The sequence below is a fragment of the Brassica napus genome, chromosome C5 (genome assembly GCF_020379485.1).
Source record: "Brassica napus cultivar Da-Ae chromosome C5, Da-Ae, whole genome shotgun sequence".
In the NCBI taxonomy this organism is placed as follows: Eukaryota; Viridiplantae; Streptophyta; class Magnoliopsida; order Brassicales; family Brassicaceae; genus Brassica; species Brassica napus.
Window position 1 is genome coordinate 5,517,456 of NC_063448.1, and position 12,235 is coordinate 5,529,690.

The following is a 12,235-nucleotide window of genomic DNA, read 5'->3' on the forward strand; positions in this document are numbered from 1 at the left end:
CGATTTATCGGGGAGATTTTATTTATAATACTTATTTAAAAAAAAAATCTCAGAACAAGAATGAGCTGTTAAATTATTACAAGACCTTCACACTCCATTTTAGTCTGTTGAAGAAGATCAACAAGTTTTGCAGATTACAAGCTATTGCCACAAACTTTGCAGACCCAGAGAGGTTTTTCTACTTGTTACCCTTAGGTGGTAGAAGTGAAAAAGGGTAAATGCAATCACATTACTTAAGAGGAAGAAACCAAAAAAACAGGCATGTGTAACAGTTAAAGGACCCATACTTTAGTCCGTGAACACATTCATTCACTTCGTTGTTTCTAAGTAAGACACGCACACACACACATGGAAACAAAGGAATCTGTCTCCTTCTCTGTTCTATTATTTATAATCTTCTGGAAAAGCTATCTTTCTTTTGCAGAACAGAAGAAGTAAAAAATAGAAACACCTATGGGTCTGTCTTCTAGCTTCTCGCTTTCAGTGTTTCTCTTGATCGCTGTGTCGGTTCAATGGGATCTGGTTTTCAGCGGATCCACAATCTCAGCTTCTCCTGCTGTCTTACCGTATATCAATGCACCAGATATGTCTTCATTTTTCCCTTCTCCGACCAAAAACCGGTCATTCGATACTGCTGCCTCTCCTGTTCCAGAAGCACCCGCGCATGGTCCAAGCTCAGGCCAGTTTAATGGGAATGTTGTAGGCATGTCGATGCAGCTCCGTCCTGATCTCTCTTTGGTTCTGGTCATTGTTGGTATCTGTGTGACTGTTACTTCATTAATGTTGTAATCTTTGTAGTTCGATTTTACAGTGTCATCGTTCCTCTTTTGAGTCTTTTTTTTTTGTTCTTAATTTCACGAAATTCAATCTATACTACACCGTTAATACGTGTGTGTATGCGTATTTTGTTTAAATAAAACAAATACAATTAAGCAGTATAATTTCTTTCAATGTTAGTCTAATGAAAGGCTGGAATATTATTTCTAAAGTGATCACATGTGTTGCACTTGCACCACCTCCAGAACATTTCCGACACCAAATAGCTTGTTTCGAAAATACCAATAATAATTTCATTCAGACCAAAACAAAAGGAGACAAAAACGAAACAGCTTAATAATGCAACAAAGTGACAAAATGACGAAAGGCTTTAACAACTGTATAACCTCTGCTCGTCCACAAGTATCAGAAACTCATCGGAATCTAACAAGACTCCGGCCAAAATAATATTACAGTAACATCTCTCTCTTGAGTGCCACCTTCATTTCCCTTCTTTTATTTTGAAACAAAAAAAAAAATCAAAATATAATAACAATGAAATATATAGAACACAAACAAATATAACAGATGAAGGCATAAACGTAGAAGAAGCATCAAGCCATCTCTCATCAACTTTAAGCAAGGTTGATCGTGAAGGAGACATAAGGATGCGTCTCGGAGTCACCGGCTAAACCAGCCATGGCTCCTGCATCCTCCTCGCTTTTCCAGTATCCACTGCATTGTTTTTCATACAATCATCAGACTCGAAAATTCAAACTGAAACCTGCCTTCCTACTTATTATAGATGAATCCACCTTTATAATAGATAAGGCAGAGACTTTTTAACATACCTGTTGGTAGAATCACACAAGCGTTCAAGAATGGAGCGGACTTTCTTTTCACTTTTTACAGCCGGAGACAAGACACATGCCTGGAAAATAACAACTCATGAGACGAGAGAAAGTAATTTGGTAATGGAGTTAACAGTGTTGAGGGATTTTTTTTTTTTAGAAAAGCATAGCTTGTACTCTTAATTTACCAAGAAAGCCGGAGGTAAACCATATCGCATAATGCTCTCAGCGAATATACGCACAGCACAGAAATGCATCCAGGAGCTGAAAACCTGCAGATATCAATCGAAGATCAAAATAAAATCAGGTTTTGATCTCTAAGATGATAATACAAGAGCATAGCAATACAAAGTTACTGTGTACCTCTCCGTAACTGGTGTAGCACCACTGCAAAAGAGAGCTTCTCAAGCTTTCCTGATCCTGAACCAACTTTTCAAGCTCTTGTTTGCGAGTCTCTTGTGCTTCAACGCTGTGTTCAAAGTCACGAATCTAAAAGAGACAAAGGTGTACAACATATGATTTACAAACCTTGAGAATCAACCAAGGGTCGCAACTTGCACAGTGAATACAACAGTTGTAAGGACAAATCACAGCAACTGGCAGATGATTATTTCTAACTTCTAAGAAAGCTCTAGAGGTAATATCGGGAACTTGACTAGAAATACTCACTTGGAACCCTTTCTCGCGGGCACTTGTCCTGTAATTGTCTGCAACACGAGTAAAAAGAGTGACGGTGTAAAGAGCATACTCATTATCCTCAAACAATTTCTTCGAGGACCTGGGAACCTGGGAAGAGTTGGAATAAATTGATTAGAAACACTGTTGCGACAAAGTAATAGTTTCAACGTTGGTGTATGGAACTCAACAATAATTAATAATTTTACCACAAAGTCGGTCAATGTCTCGTAGCATGCTAACCAGTCCTTTTGAGAATACTTTGGAACAACTGCAAGAAGAGTCAGTAGATGTTCAGACGTGACAACATCTTCTGGCTTAACCAAGTTTGATAGGTCACGAACAGCTAAGCTGAAACAAAACAACAAAAAAAGGGAGGAAGATCAGCCACACATTTGCCACAAAATATATATGTGAAAAATCTAAGCAGAGAGAAACAGATAAAAGACCAATAGCAGTCATTATTCTGGAAAACCAACTAAATCCTTTACATGGAAGAATATGTTTCAAGCAAACATAGACCGATTGAGAAATCAAAGTAGGAATAAGGGAAAGAAAACAAAAGCTTTTTACCTTCCACTTTGCTTTCGGTTAATGGCATTGAGTTGACCGCGGACGTTGTTATATTCAGCTACACGAACCTTGAATAACAAGTGCAATCAGAGTCAACAAACACCATAATTTCATCAAATCACAATAAGAAAATTCTAACCATAACGTAAAACGAGATCTACAAGCTACTCTTTACAAAGAAACTAGCAGAGAATTGTAGACAAAAGGACTCATTCAGCTAAAGGTTAAGGTGAAATACCTTGAGATCATCCTCAATCTTGGCAACCTGAGACTGAATACTGTCAACAACCTCCTTGAGAGGTGACATTGTTGGGTACTTAGCTTCATCCCATACAAACCTGGTGAGATAAGAATCAACAGGAACTCCATCAACTGTAAGGGCATTGCTCTCAACACCAGAGATCCTCTCCAGCTCCTCGATCTGTCTCCTTATCTTCTGAGAAACTCCCTCCACGAAGCTGTTCGACTACACATCTCATTTTATTATAATCACCACCACCAACAGCAGCAAAATTCCAAATAATGATCCAATCGGAAGACGAATTTACCTTGAGCAGATCATCGCCGAGAGCGAGTAGAGAATCTAAGGTTCCAACACGAAGATTAGGAATGTTGAACTGCGAAACAAATCGAAGAGATTATTAGATCGCAATCACAAGATCTCTGTCGATAATTTTCAATCGCGTACCCGATAAACCGGAGTGTCGAAGGAATGCTTGGAGATCTGCTCTTGAAGACGATTCCACAAGGTGGTGGAAGAAGAGTCCTCCTTCACTGGCAGAGACACCACCCAGTACCTCGAAGTCATTGTTTCTCTGTCTTCTTCTTCTCCGATGGATCTCTCTACTTCTTCAATCAATAATGGATAACCGGTTTGAAATATATTGCTAAACGAGTAGTAAACCAAACCGGTAATATAATAGCATTAGTCCGGTTCACGTTCTCCACCTGACTGGAAGTAAAGTTAATGGGCCAATGGGCCAATAGGCTAATGGGCTAGATCCAAGTTAAAGATAACAGAAAACTACGCGGGTTGACTGGAAGTTACATTGATCTTTAGGGTTGCTAGTTTGTTTCCGTCTGCGGATCGCAAGGAAGAGCTTTTAATCTATGCGGCGGACGTTGAGAATAAACCGGACTCTTCGTTTCCGGTTAAAAGGAAACCGGATCTCTGTTGCCAAGGCCAGGCAAACAAGGCTCAGAAGCTTAATCCTGAGTCCAGAGACGAAGAAGTTAGTGTAAGCGATGTAGAGAATCTGAATTCTTCTACAGAAGCATCGGTTTCGCTTGAGAAAGCTGTTTGTTCTGTGTCGGAAGAGGATAGCCGTGATTTTGCAGCTGAAGAGAAGCAAGATGGAGTTGGAAAGGAAGAGGAAGAGGAGGATGATTCGATTGACAGGAAAGGTAAAGGCATCTCGAGAGAGGACAAAGGGAAAGGAAGATTGATCGAACTTGGTGAAAGTCACGATAGTGATGATGAAGAAGACGAAGACGGTGATGAGTTCGACCTCAGATGATCCATTGGCGGAGGTGGATTTGGATAACATCCTCCCGTCGAGAACTAGGAGGCGATCGATACAGCCTGGAGTCTACATCTCCAATGACTGTGGCGGCGGCAACAACAACGAGGATGATGATAGCAGCGACGATAGTGACGCTTAAGCCTTATTAGCTATAGTCAAGGTTAGTGTTAAGAAATCATGTGTTATTAGTTCCTTTCATTCTAAAGAGAGTTCGTCTCTGTTCAGTGATCTTTATATCTAATAATGTTTTTGCAATGTAAGAGATTTAGTAAGCAGAACGAAAAAATCTTTTAGGCCAACAACAACTCCTATACTTCACTCAAGTTAGCATGATAAAGTCCGAAAACCATTTACAGATGGTCGCAATTGCAAATTCATAACGTTTTTAAATGTTGAAAGCAGAGTTAAAACCATAAATAATAATTAGACATAGATTTTTCATATATTATAGGAAGAAGATACTGGTATAACATGAACAAAGAGAGCATATTAAGATAGCCAAGGAGACTGCCTGAAACATAGACCTCAAGATTCAATCAACTTTTAACAAACTGTTTTAAGAATGCTAGTTATTGATTTGAAACACACACAGAAGATTGAATCATTGGGAAGAACTAAACGCAGGCAAGTCATCCTTGGCTACTATATATCAGACTCTCTTCTTCATGTAAAACCTATCTTCTCTCTTGTTACTCTTTTCATTTTCTCAATTTGCTCCTTTTATGCCCATCTCTAGAGTCGGCTCTTCTTCTCATTTGTTACTTTTAATAATTTTAAAATTTGAAGTTGTTTGTTTTGTTTTTTTGTTGGCTAATATACAACTTGTTTGCACCATGATCAGAATTTATTCATTTTCAAAGTCTTTTCTTATCTTTTAGCAGTATTTTATCAGTTTAATAAAGAATAGAGATAAGAGTTTTGTTCTGTCGTGATGGATTTAAAACTAAATAATATGAACCAGATCTATATATATGTCTGAATCTGGAAATGTTCGATATAGATTTTTTTACTAAACTGATATATAGAAAGAAAAGTGTAATATATATGATTATATTTTTTAAATATGATTATATTGTATATACATTAATGTGTACGGTCCAAATCAATCACATACACCCACGTATTTCATACTTATCTTAGGCGATTCACACTATATTTTCCATACTAACACCCGCGCCTTGCGCGGAATTAAGTTATTATTTTTATTATATTTTGGAGAATGAAACAATAGTTTGGCTTCATTTGGATTAGGGGTGTTCAATCCGGATATCGGGTTGGTTTCGGTTCGGTTCGGTTTTTTTTGGTATTTCGGTTAGTAAAATATAACTATTATTCTAAATCCATATTTACTTTGACTTTTGTCTTTCACATACTTTTGAAATATTTCAACTGAACCACTAAATTGATCAGCTAATCTTGTTGCTTTAAATCATTAGTATTTATATATATATATATATATATATATATATTATTTAGTTTGAATATTTATTAAATAAAAATTCATATGCGTTATATTTTATGATCATTTGTAACTTATTATAACAAAAAAATAATCTATTGATCACAAAATTTTCAAAGTGGAAATCTTCAAATTTCTAATAATATATAGATGTTTCGAAAAATTCAAAATATAACATATATGAAATGTTTTTATTATATATTTAATGTGATTTTTTAATATCTTTCAATAATATAAAATTTAAAAAAAAACTAAGATACCAAAATTGTTATCAAATATTTATTATTCATAATAATTAATTTTCATATATACGTTAATCATATTAGGTAATTTCATAGTTTCTAATGAAGGAAAGTGCAAAAACAAATTTGGTAGATTATTTATCAATTCGATAGTTAGTTTAATAAAAAATATAATGTAAGTTAAGATGGACCAACCTATTTTTCTAAGAATAGTATATTTTATATAGTCATTTATTTAATGAGAATTTATAATCATACAGTTCTATGATCATTCATATCATTTTATAATTGAATATTTAAATCATCGATAACAAAATTTTCAATGTGAAATCTTTAATAAGTTTATAATTTATAAATGTTTTTGAAAATTCATTGAAAGTTTTAATATTAAAATATTTATGTAATCTTATGGTATATAGTTTAATCTATATATATATATATATGTTTTATTATTAAATGATATCTTTTACTCATATGGTTTTAAAATCATGTGTATCTTCTTATAATATTAAATAAAAGTTAATATTAATACAATTTTATGATCATTTGTAACTTATTTTGACAAAAAAATAATCTATTGATCACAAATTTTTCAGAGTGTGGATCTTCAAATTTCTAATAATTTATAGACGTTTTGAAAAATTCAAAATATAACATATAAGAAAAATAATAAATGTTTTTATTATATATTTACTGTGATTTTTAATATCTTTTAATAATATAAAATTAAAAAAAGAACTAAGATACAAAAATTGTTATCAAATATTTATTATTCATAATAATTAATTTTCACATATACGTTAATCATATTAGGTAATTTCGTAGCTTTTATTTAAGGAAAGTGCAAAACATTTTTTGGTACGTTATTTATCAATTCGATAGTTAATTTAATAAAAAGTGTAATATAAGTTAAGATGGACCAACCTATTTTTCTAAGAATAGTATATTTTGTATAGTTATTTATTAAATAAGAATTTATAATCATACGGTTCTATGATCATTCATATCGTTTTATAACAAAATATTTAAATCATCGGCAACAAAATTTTCAATCTGAAATCTTTAATAAGTTTATAATTTATAAATTTTCTTGAAAATTCATTGAAAGTTTTAATATTAAAATATTTATGTAATCTTATGGTATATAGTGTTTAATCTATATATATATATATATATATATATTTATTTTATTATTAAATGATATTTTTTACTTATATGGTTTTAAAATCATGTGTATCTTCTTATAATAAAAATGTTAAACCATTGATCATTAATTTTTAATATAATAATTTTAATAGTTTTAGTCATTTATTATCGTTTTTAAAAATTCAAAATATAACATATACGAAAAAAATCTAAATTTTACTTTTATAGCTAATTTGATTGTTTAATTTATTTTATTAATATAAAATTAAACAAAAATAATGGAGGAGATATAAATTGTTATCAAATCTTTATTATTAAAATCATTAATTGTCATATATATATTAGTCATTTATGGTAATTCTGTAGGTTTTATTTAAGGAAAGAAAATAGCATATCATATCATTATATCATATAGTTTGACCAACTTATGTATCTAACAACATATAAAAATCGAATGTGGACCTACTTATTTTTCAATTGAATGTAATTGACTACCTAATTGAGTGCCACATATACATTGAGACATTTTTTAATTAATACAAAATTGAGTTTACATTTTTTCAAATGTTTTTCAATTAATATATAAATTAATATATAGGGGATATAACATCTTAGATAATAAACCTGTATGAGAACTGAGGTGACCGTGTTATTGTGCCATTGGTGCAGCTGGTTAGTCAAGGATAACCTAAAACTGATTTATTGATACTATTACGGATATATATCTGAAATTCTAAAAAACATTAAATAATATATAAAGGGTTAGAGCCAATCCACTAATCACCAATTGATTTTAAGTAGGAAGTCCATAATTAAACCCGAATCTAACATGGTATCAGAGTCCAGATCCTAAATACCCTAAATTTCTAATTAAAATTAAAAATTAACCTTTCTGACCGGGTATAAAGATCGTGATTAACCCTTCCAACCGGATATAAAGGTTGTGTTAAACTCGTTCGACCGAGTATAAATATCCTAAAGTTTCGAGATTTCTGGCCGATAAGAGTCATTATCTCGAGGAAGAGTATTAGGGATATATATCCTACATCGGAAATTCTAAGGGATATTAAGTAATATATAAAGGGTTATGGTCAATCCAGTAATCACTAATTGGTTTTAAGTTGGAACCTAGTAATTAAACCCGAATCTAACAGATACACTTGGGATCAGTTAAGTAGCTTTTTGTCATAGGTATACATTATTTTTCCTGCACAAAATTAAAAGACTAACAAACAAAACCAACCGACGTATGCATTTGTAGTCTACTCGTCAAAAGCAATCATGGGCTAACTTTCGATAGAGTACTTGGGCTACAACTAGGAAGCCGGGCTACAAGAACAGAACTTCATTTCATCACTCTATTTGGTTTTCAATGGCCCACATCGATAATTCAAGAATCGCTCGCTTTAACCGGACGCATATACCCGGTCAGCAATGACCAAGCTTAACCCAAAGTTAATCGATTTTGTAGAAGGGTTTTCCGAAATAACCGCATAGCCGAGTCAGTTTACATAATTTTCGCATTGCTCGATCTGTTGAACTTTTGACTCTAAGAATGCGACCAGCTGTATAGTTTCGTTTTAACACTTTGTCTTATTGATTAACTGATTAGAGTAATTAAGAGCTTTTGTTTTTATTCCAAAAGTCTGATTGTTCTTTATCTACTATCTTTTCAATTGATGTCGTTCAATATTTTTATCACACTACTTGACATATCTTATTTTTAGGATTTAGCTATCTAGAATCTATTAATTATACATTGTTGTAGTTTATGGATAAACACACTCGTAGTTATTAAAAACCCCGCTATAAATACACTATTAGTAGCATGAAAAGGTTAAAAACCAAGAAATACAAATACAAGAGCTACAGCTAATATAACAGCCCATGCATATGCAACTGCGTCTACGTACGTTTGAATCACTAAACGCGAACGCTCTGGTTATTACGGCGAGAAGCATTGGAAAACACAACTCTCATAAACACCACCGCGGGTGACCCGAAACTCATTCTCCGGCCGAGGTTCTGGTATCTGAGGAATGCTTTTTCTCTTCTCCAGTCTATCGCATGCACAAAAGCCGAACCTCAGATTCTTTCCGGCAACAGCTGCAGCTTTTTTCTCCATTCTCCTGCGGTTGACATACTCTTCAGATATGTAGACATCCATTGGAATAGGAATCAAGAAGTGAAAAGACTTAATTTGGGATTGTTTTTGGTGATTGAAATTTGAAAGAAATGCTTTGTTTGGCAGTTTGAAGTTTCTTGATGGAGTTGAAGTGAAAGACTGAAAGTTATTAATTTATAGAGGGGGTAAAACCTGTGGGCGTTATGTCCCATGTTGTTTGGCACAAATAATTACATACGCAGATATTTTATGTCTTTGGATTGTTTTTCCACAAATGAAAACGTGCTTTCCCTATAATAGGAATTTACTTCTGCTGAAAGCTGGTGATTATTTAAGTTAAATAATATAAAAGATTCCTAATTTGTGGAAGATTCGTTGGATTTTTATACCATGGTTTGTTTCTGCAAAGAAGATGATATGATCGAACCAATTCTTTTGGTTTTAATATGTTTTGTTAGGTTCAACTTTTGACCTTTTGAATTTGGATTAGCTCGTGGATGTCTAGTGAATGTCGCAGGACACATTAAAATAATATGATTATATCACGTGTATTTATGTTGGATCGAATAAAACATAAACAAATATATACAAGAGAAATTATTGTCACGATGTTTGTTAATAATAATGGAAATCTGAAAACAACAAAATATTTTGTTTATTGCTTCAAATATCACTACATTACTAGACAGGAGTGTTTCAGACAGGAGTGGTTATTTGATATTTCTATATTAATTTTACACAGAGCATGTGAAAACACACTTTTATTAGAGTAAACTATTTCCAAAAAGTATCAAAACCTGGATGAAAGGAGCCATAAACCATGAGGCCACAGCCACAGATAATTCAAGCGACAAGTGTACACAAGTTTCAGGATGAAAAACCGCGGCTGAACACTAGAACATAACGCCAATTTTGTCATTTTTCATGTCTCAGTGTCACCATGGTTTCCGTTATATTACTAAACGGCTAGTTGATTCTGCGGCTAAGACATACACATTGCTTGCAAGCAATAGTAATTGTTAGCATTTGATAATACTCACATATAATATTTTTACTGTTTTATACTGTTCCAAACATCATAAATTGTCAAGTTATTTCTTTCAAATAACTAACTAGAACATAAAAAGTTTAAAAAAAATTAGAATTTAAAATTACATATATACTGTATATAGTTTTAAAATACATAAATTGATTAAAATCTTCATATATATTAAATGAAAAGACAATTAAATGACTTTCAAATATGTATCGAACACTAGTGAAATCTTGAGAAATTATTATAATTTGATTGGTAGATGATTTTTAATTTTTATTTATTTAACCTAGATGTAAAAATTAAAGGTAAGTATAGAATCAACTAACGTCACTTGTCAAATAATTTAAAATAATATTAAAATATACTAAAAAATAATTTTGTAGTCACAATAATAAATATTTCGTCACAATAATAATATTATGATGTATTTGTGACCAATTAAAACGGTTACAATACCGTCTGTCACAAATCTTTTTTGGTAACAAAAATGTCACGGTGTTTGCTACGCATTACTGGAGTAACCATTTCATTTCAAATAGCAACAATATAAAAAGTAACAAATTTGTTACAATTACCAACTAAAAATATGTCACAAAACTGTCATATTATGTGACTGATGTTGGTGAGTGGAGAATAGGTGATGATAAATTCAAAAATAAATTCTCAACTAAGGCAACTTGAGAGTTGCTAAGATCACGAGGAACTAAATGTTCATGGAGTAAAGGAGTTTGATTCAGGTATGCTACTCCAAGATTTACATCCCTCAAGGAGTTTGATTCAGGTATGCTACTCCAAGATTTACATCCCTCGCATGAATAGCTATATATAATATACTATCTACAGGCGATAAGATGACGAAGTGGAGAGGACCTGTCAATAATGCTTGCTCTCTGTGTGATGAACCATTGGAAACCGGGAACCATCTGTTTTTTGAATGCAGATTCTCTGAGGTTGTGTGGGAGAACCTTGCAGGACTGATAGGAAGAGATTATACGAGAAGTTGGAGGGAGATAGTAGATTTGATCTCCACATATCAGAACACTACAAAGCAGTTCACATTGAGGTATATTTTCCAAACGATTATTCATGGGGAGAAGCTTTTGAATACAACAATTCTGATCATGATCATGGAGAGAAACATTAGGAACAAATTTTCATCGGTTCAGAGAATGGGTTACACAAGGTTAGAGAATGGACTTAGATTCTAATTTTCAACAAGGCCATTTTTAAGTTTATAGAAAAATATAGATTATAAAATGTATAAGAAATATGTTCTTACATATGAAGCATTGTAAATGTAGCACAAAAGAGTTTTTGATTGAATAAAATATTAACATTCATTCAAAAAAAAAATGAAGAGTAAATCTTAATTGCTGGAGATTTGATTAGAACAAAAAGATTTTAGATGAAAAGGAGAAAGAAAGAAAATGAAGATAAAAGCAGACACAAATGCAGAAGAAGAGCTTCTGATAAAAAAAAGTAAATGCGTTTCAATTACTTCACTGATTTTTTTTCTACTGTACTATATAGATTTTACATCAAAAGCTTGATTGAAAACATCCTCCAACAAACCATGGGTGAGCAACTTAATATTTTGTTCTCTATAGTTTAATCTTTCAGATATTCAGAAAGAAAATTGGTTTAGGTATGGTTGTAGGGGTGAGATTAAACATAAGGGCAGCTGCAACGGTGATTTTAGATGAGTCCTTACCGTTAATCCTTAGCATTATTTCAATATAATATTATTATTTTGGTTTAATTAGCTAAGGATCAATCCTTCAAGAGGGATTGGAAGGACTCAATCCTTAACACACGTGTCTCTCTCTATCTCTCCTCCCACGCTCTCTCT

At 32.6% G+C, this 12,235-nt stretch overlaps 3 protein-coding genes and 1 pseudogene across 3 annotated transcripts; 2 read left to right on the forward strand and 2 right to left on the reverse strand.

Moving 5' to 3' along the window:
- Positions 1–328: 328 nt before the first annotated feature.
- BNAC05G09290D lies at positions 329–887 on the forward strand. The gene has a single exon (XM_013840199.3). It carries the CDS (start codon positions 454–456, stop codon positions 787–789), a length of 336 nt encoding a protein of 111 aa, XP_013695653.1. The 5' UTR covers positions 329–453; the 3' UTR covers positions 790–887.
- Positions 888–1,091: 204 nt separating this feature from the next.
- On the reverse strand, positions 1,092–3,789 carry LOC106401476 (V-type proton ATPase subunit C). The gene is made up of 10 exons (XM_013842002.3): positions 3,544–3,789; positions 3,404–3,472; positions 3,094–3,321; positions 2,856–2,923; positions 2,492–2,633; positions 2,277–2,393; positions 1,971–2,096; positions 1,796–1,879; positions 1,608–1,687; positions 1,092–1,491 (listed from the first exon to the last, which is right to left on the reverse strand). Exons 1-10 carry the CDS (start codon positions 3,661–3,663, stop codon positions 1,392–1,394), a joined length of 1,134 nt encoding a protein of 377 aa, XP_013697456.1. The 5' UTR covers positions 3,664–3,789; the 3' UTR covers positions 1,092–1,391.
- A 57-nt stretch (positions 3,790–3,846) lies between these two features.
- LOC106398377 lies at positions 3,847–4,693 on the forward strand (annotated as a pseudogene).
- A 4,261-nt stretch (positions 4,694–8,954) lies between these two features.
- Positions 8,955–9,619, reverse strand: LOC106449326. The gene has a single exon (XM_013891102.3). It carries the CDS (start codon positions 9,390–9,392, stop codon positions 9,171–9,173), a length of 222 nt encoding a protein of 73 aa, XP_013746556.2. The 5' UTR covers positions 9,393–9,619; the 3' UTR covers positions 8,955–9,170.
- Between the last annotated feature and the right edge of the window lie 2,616 nt (positions 9,620–12,235).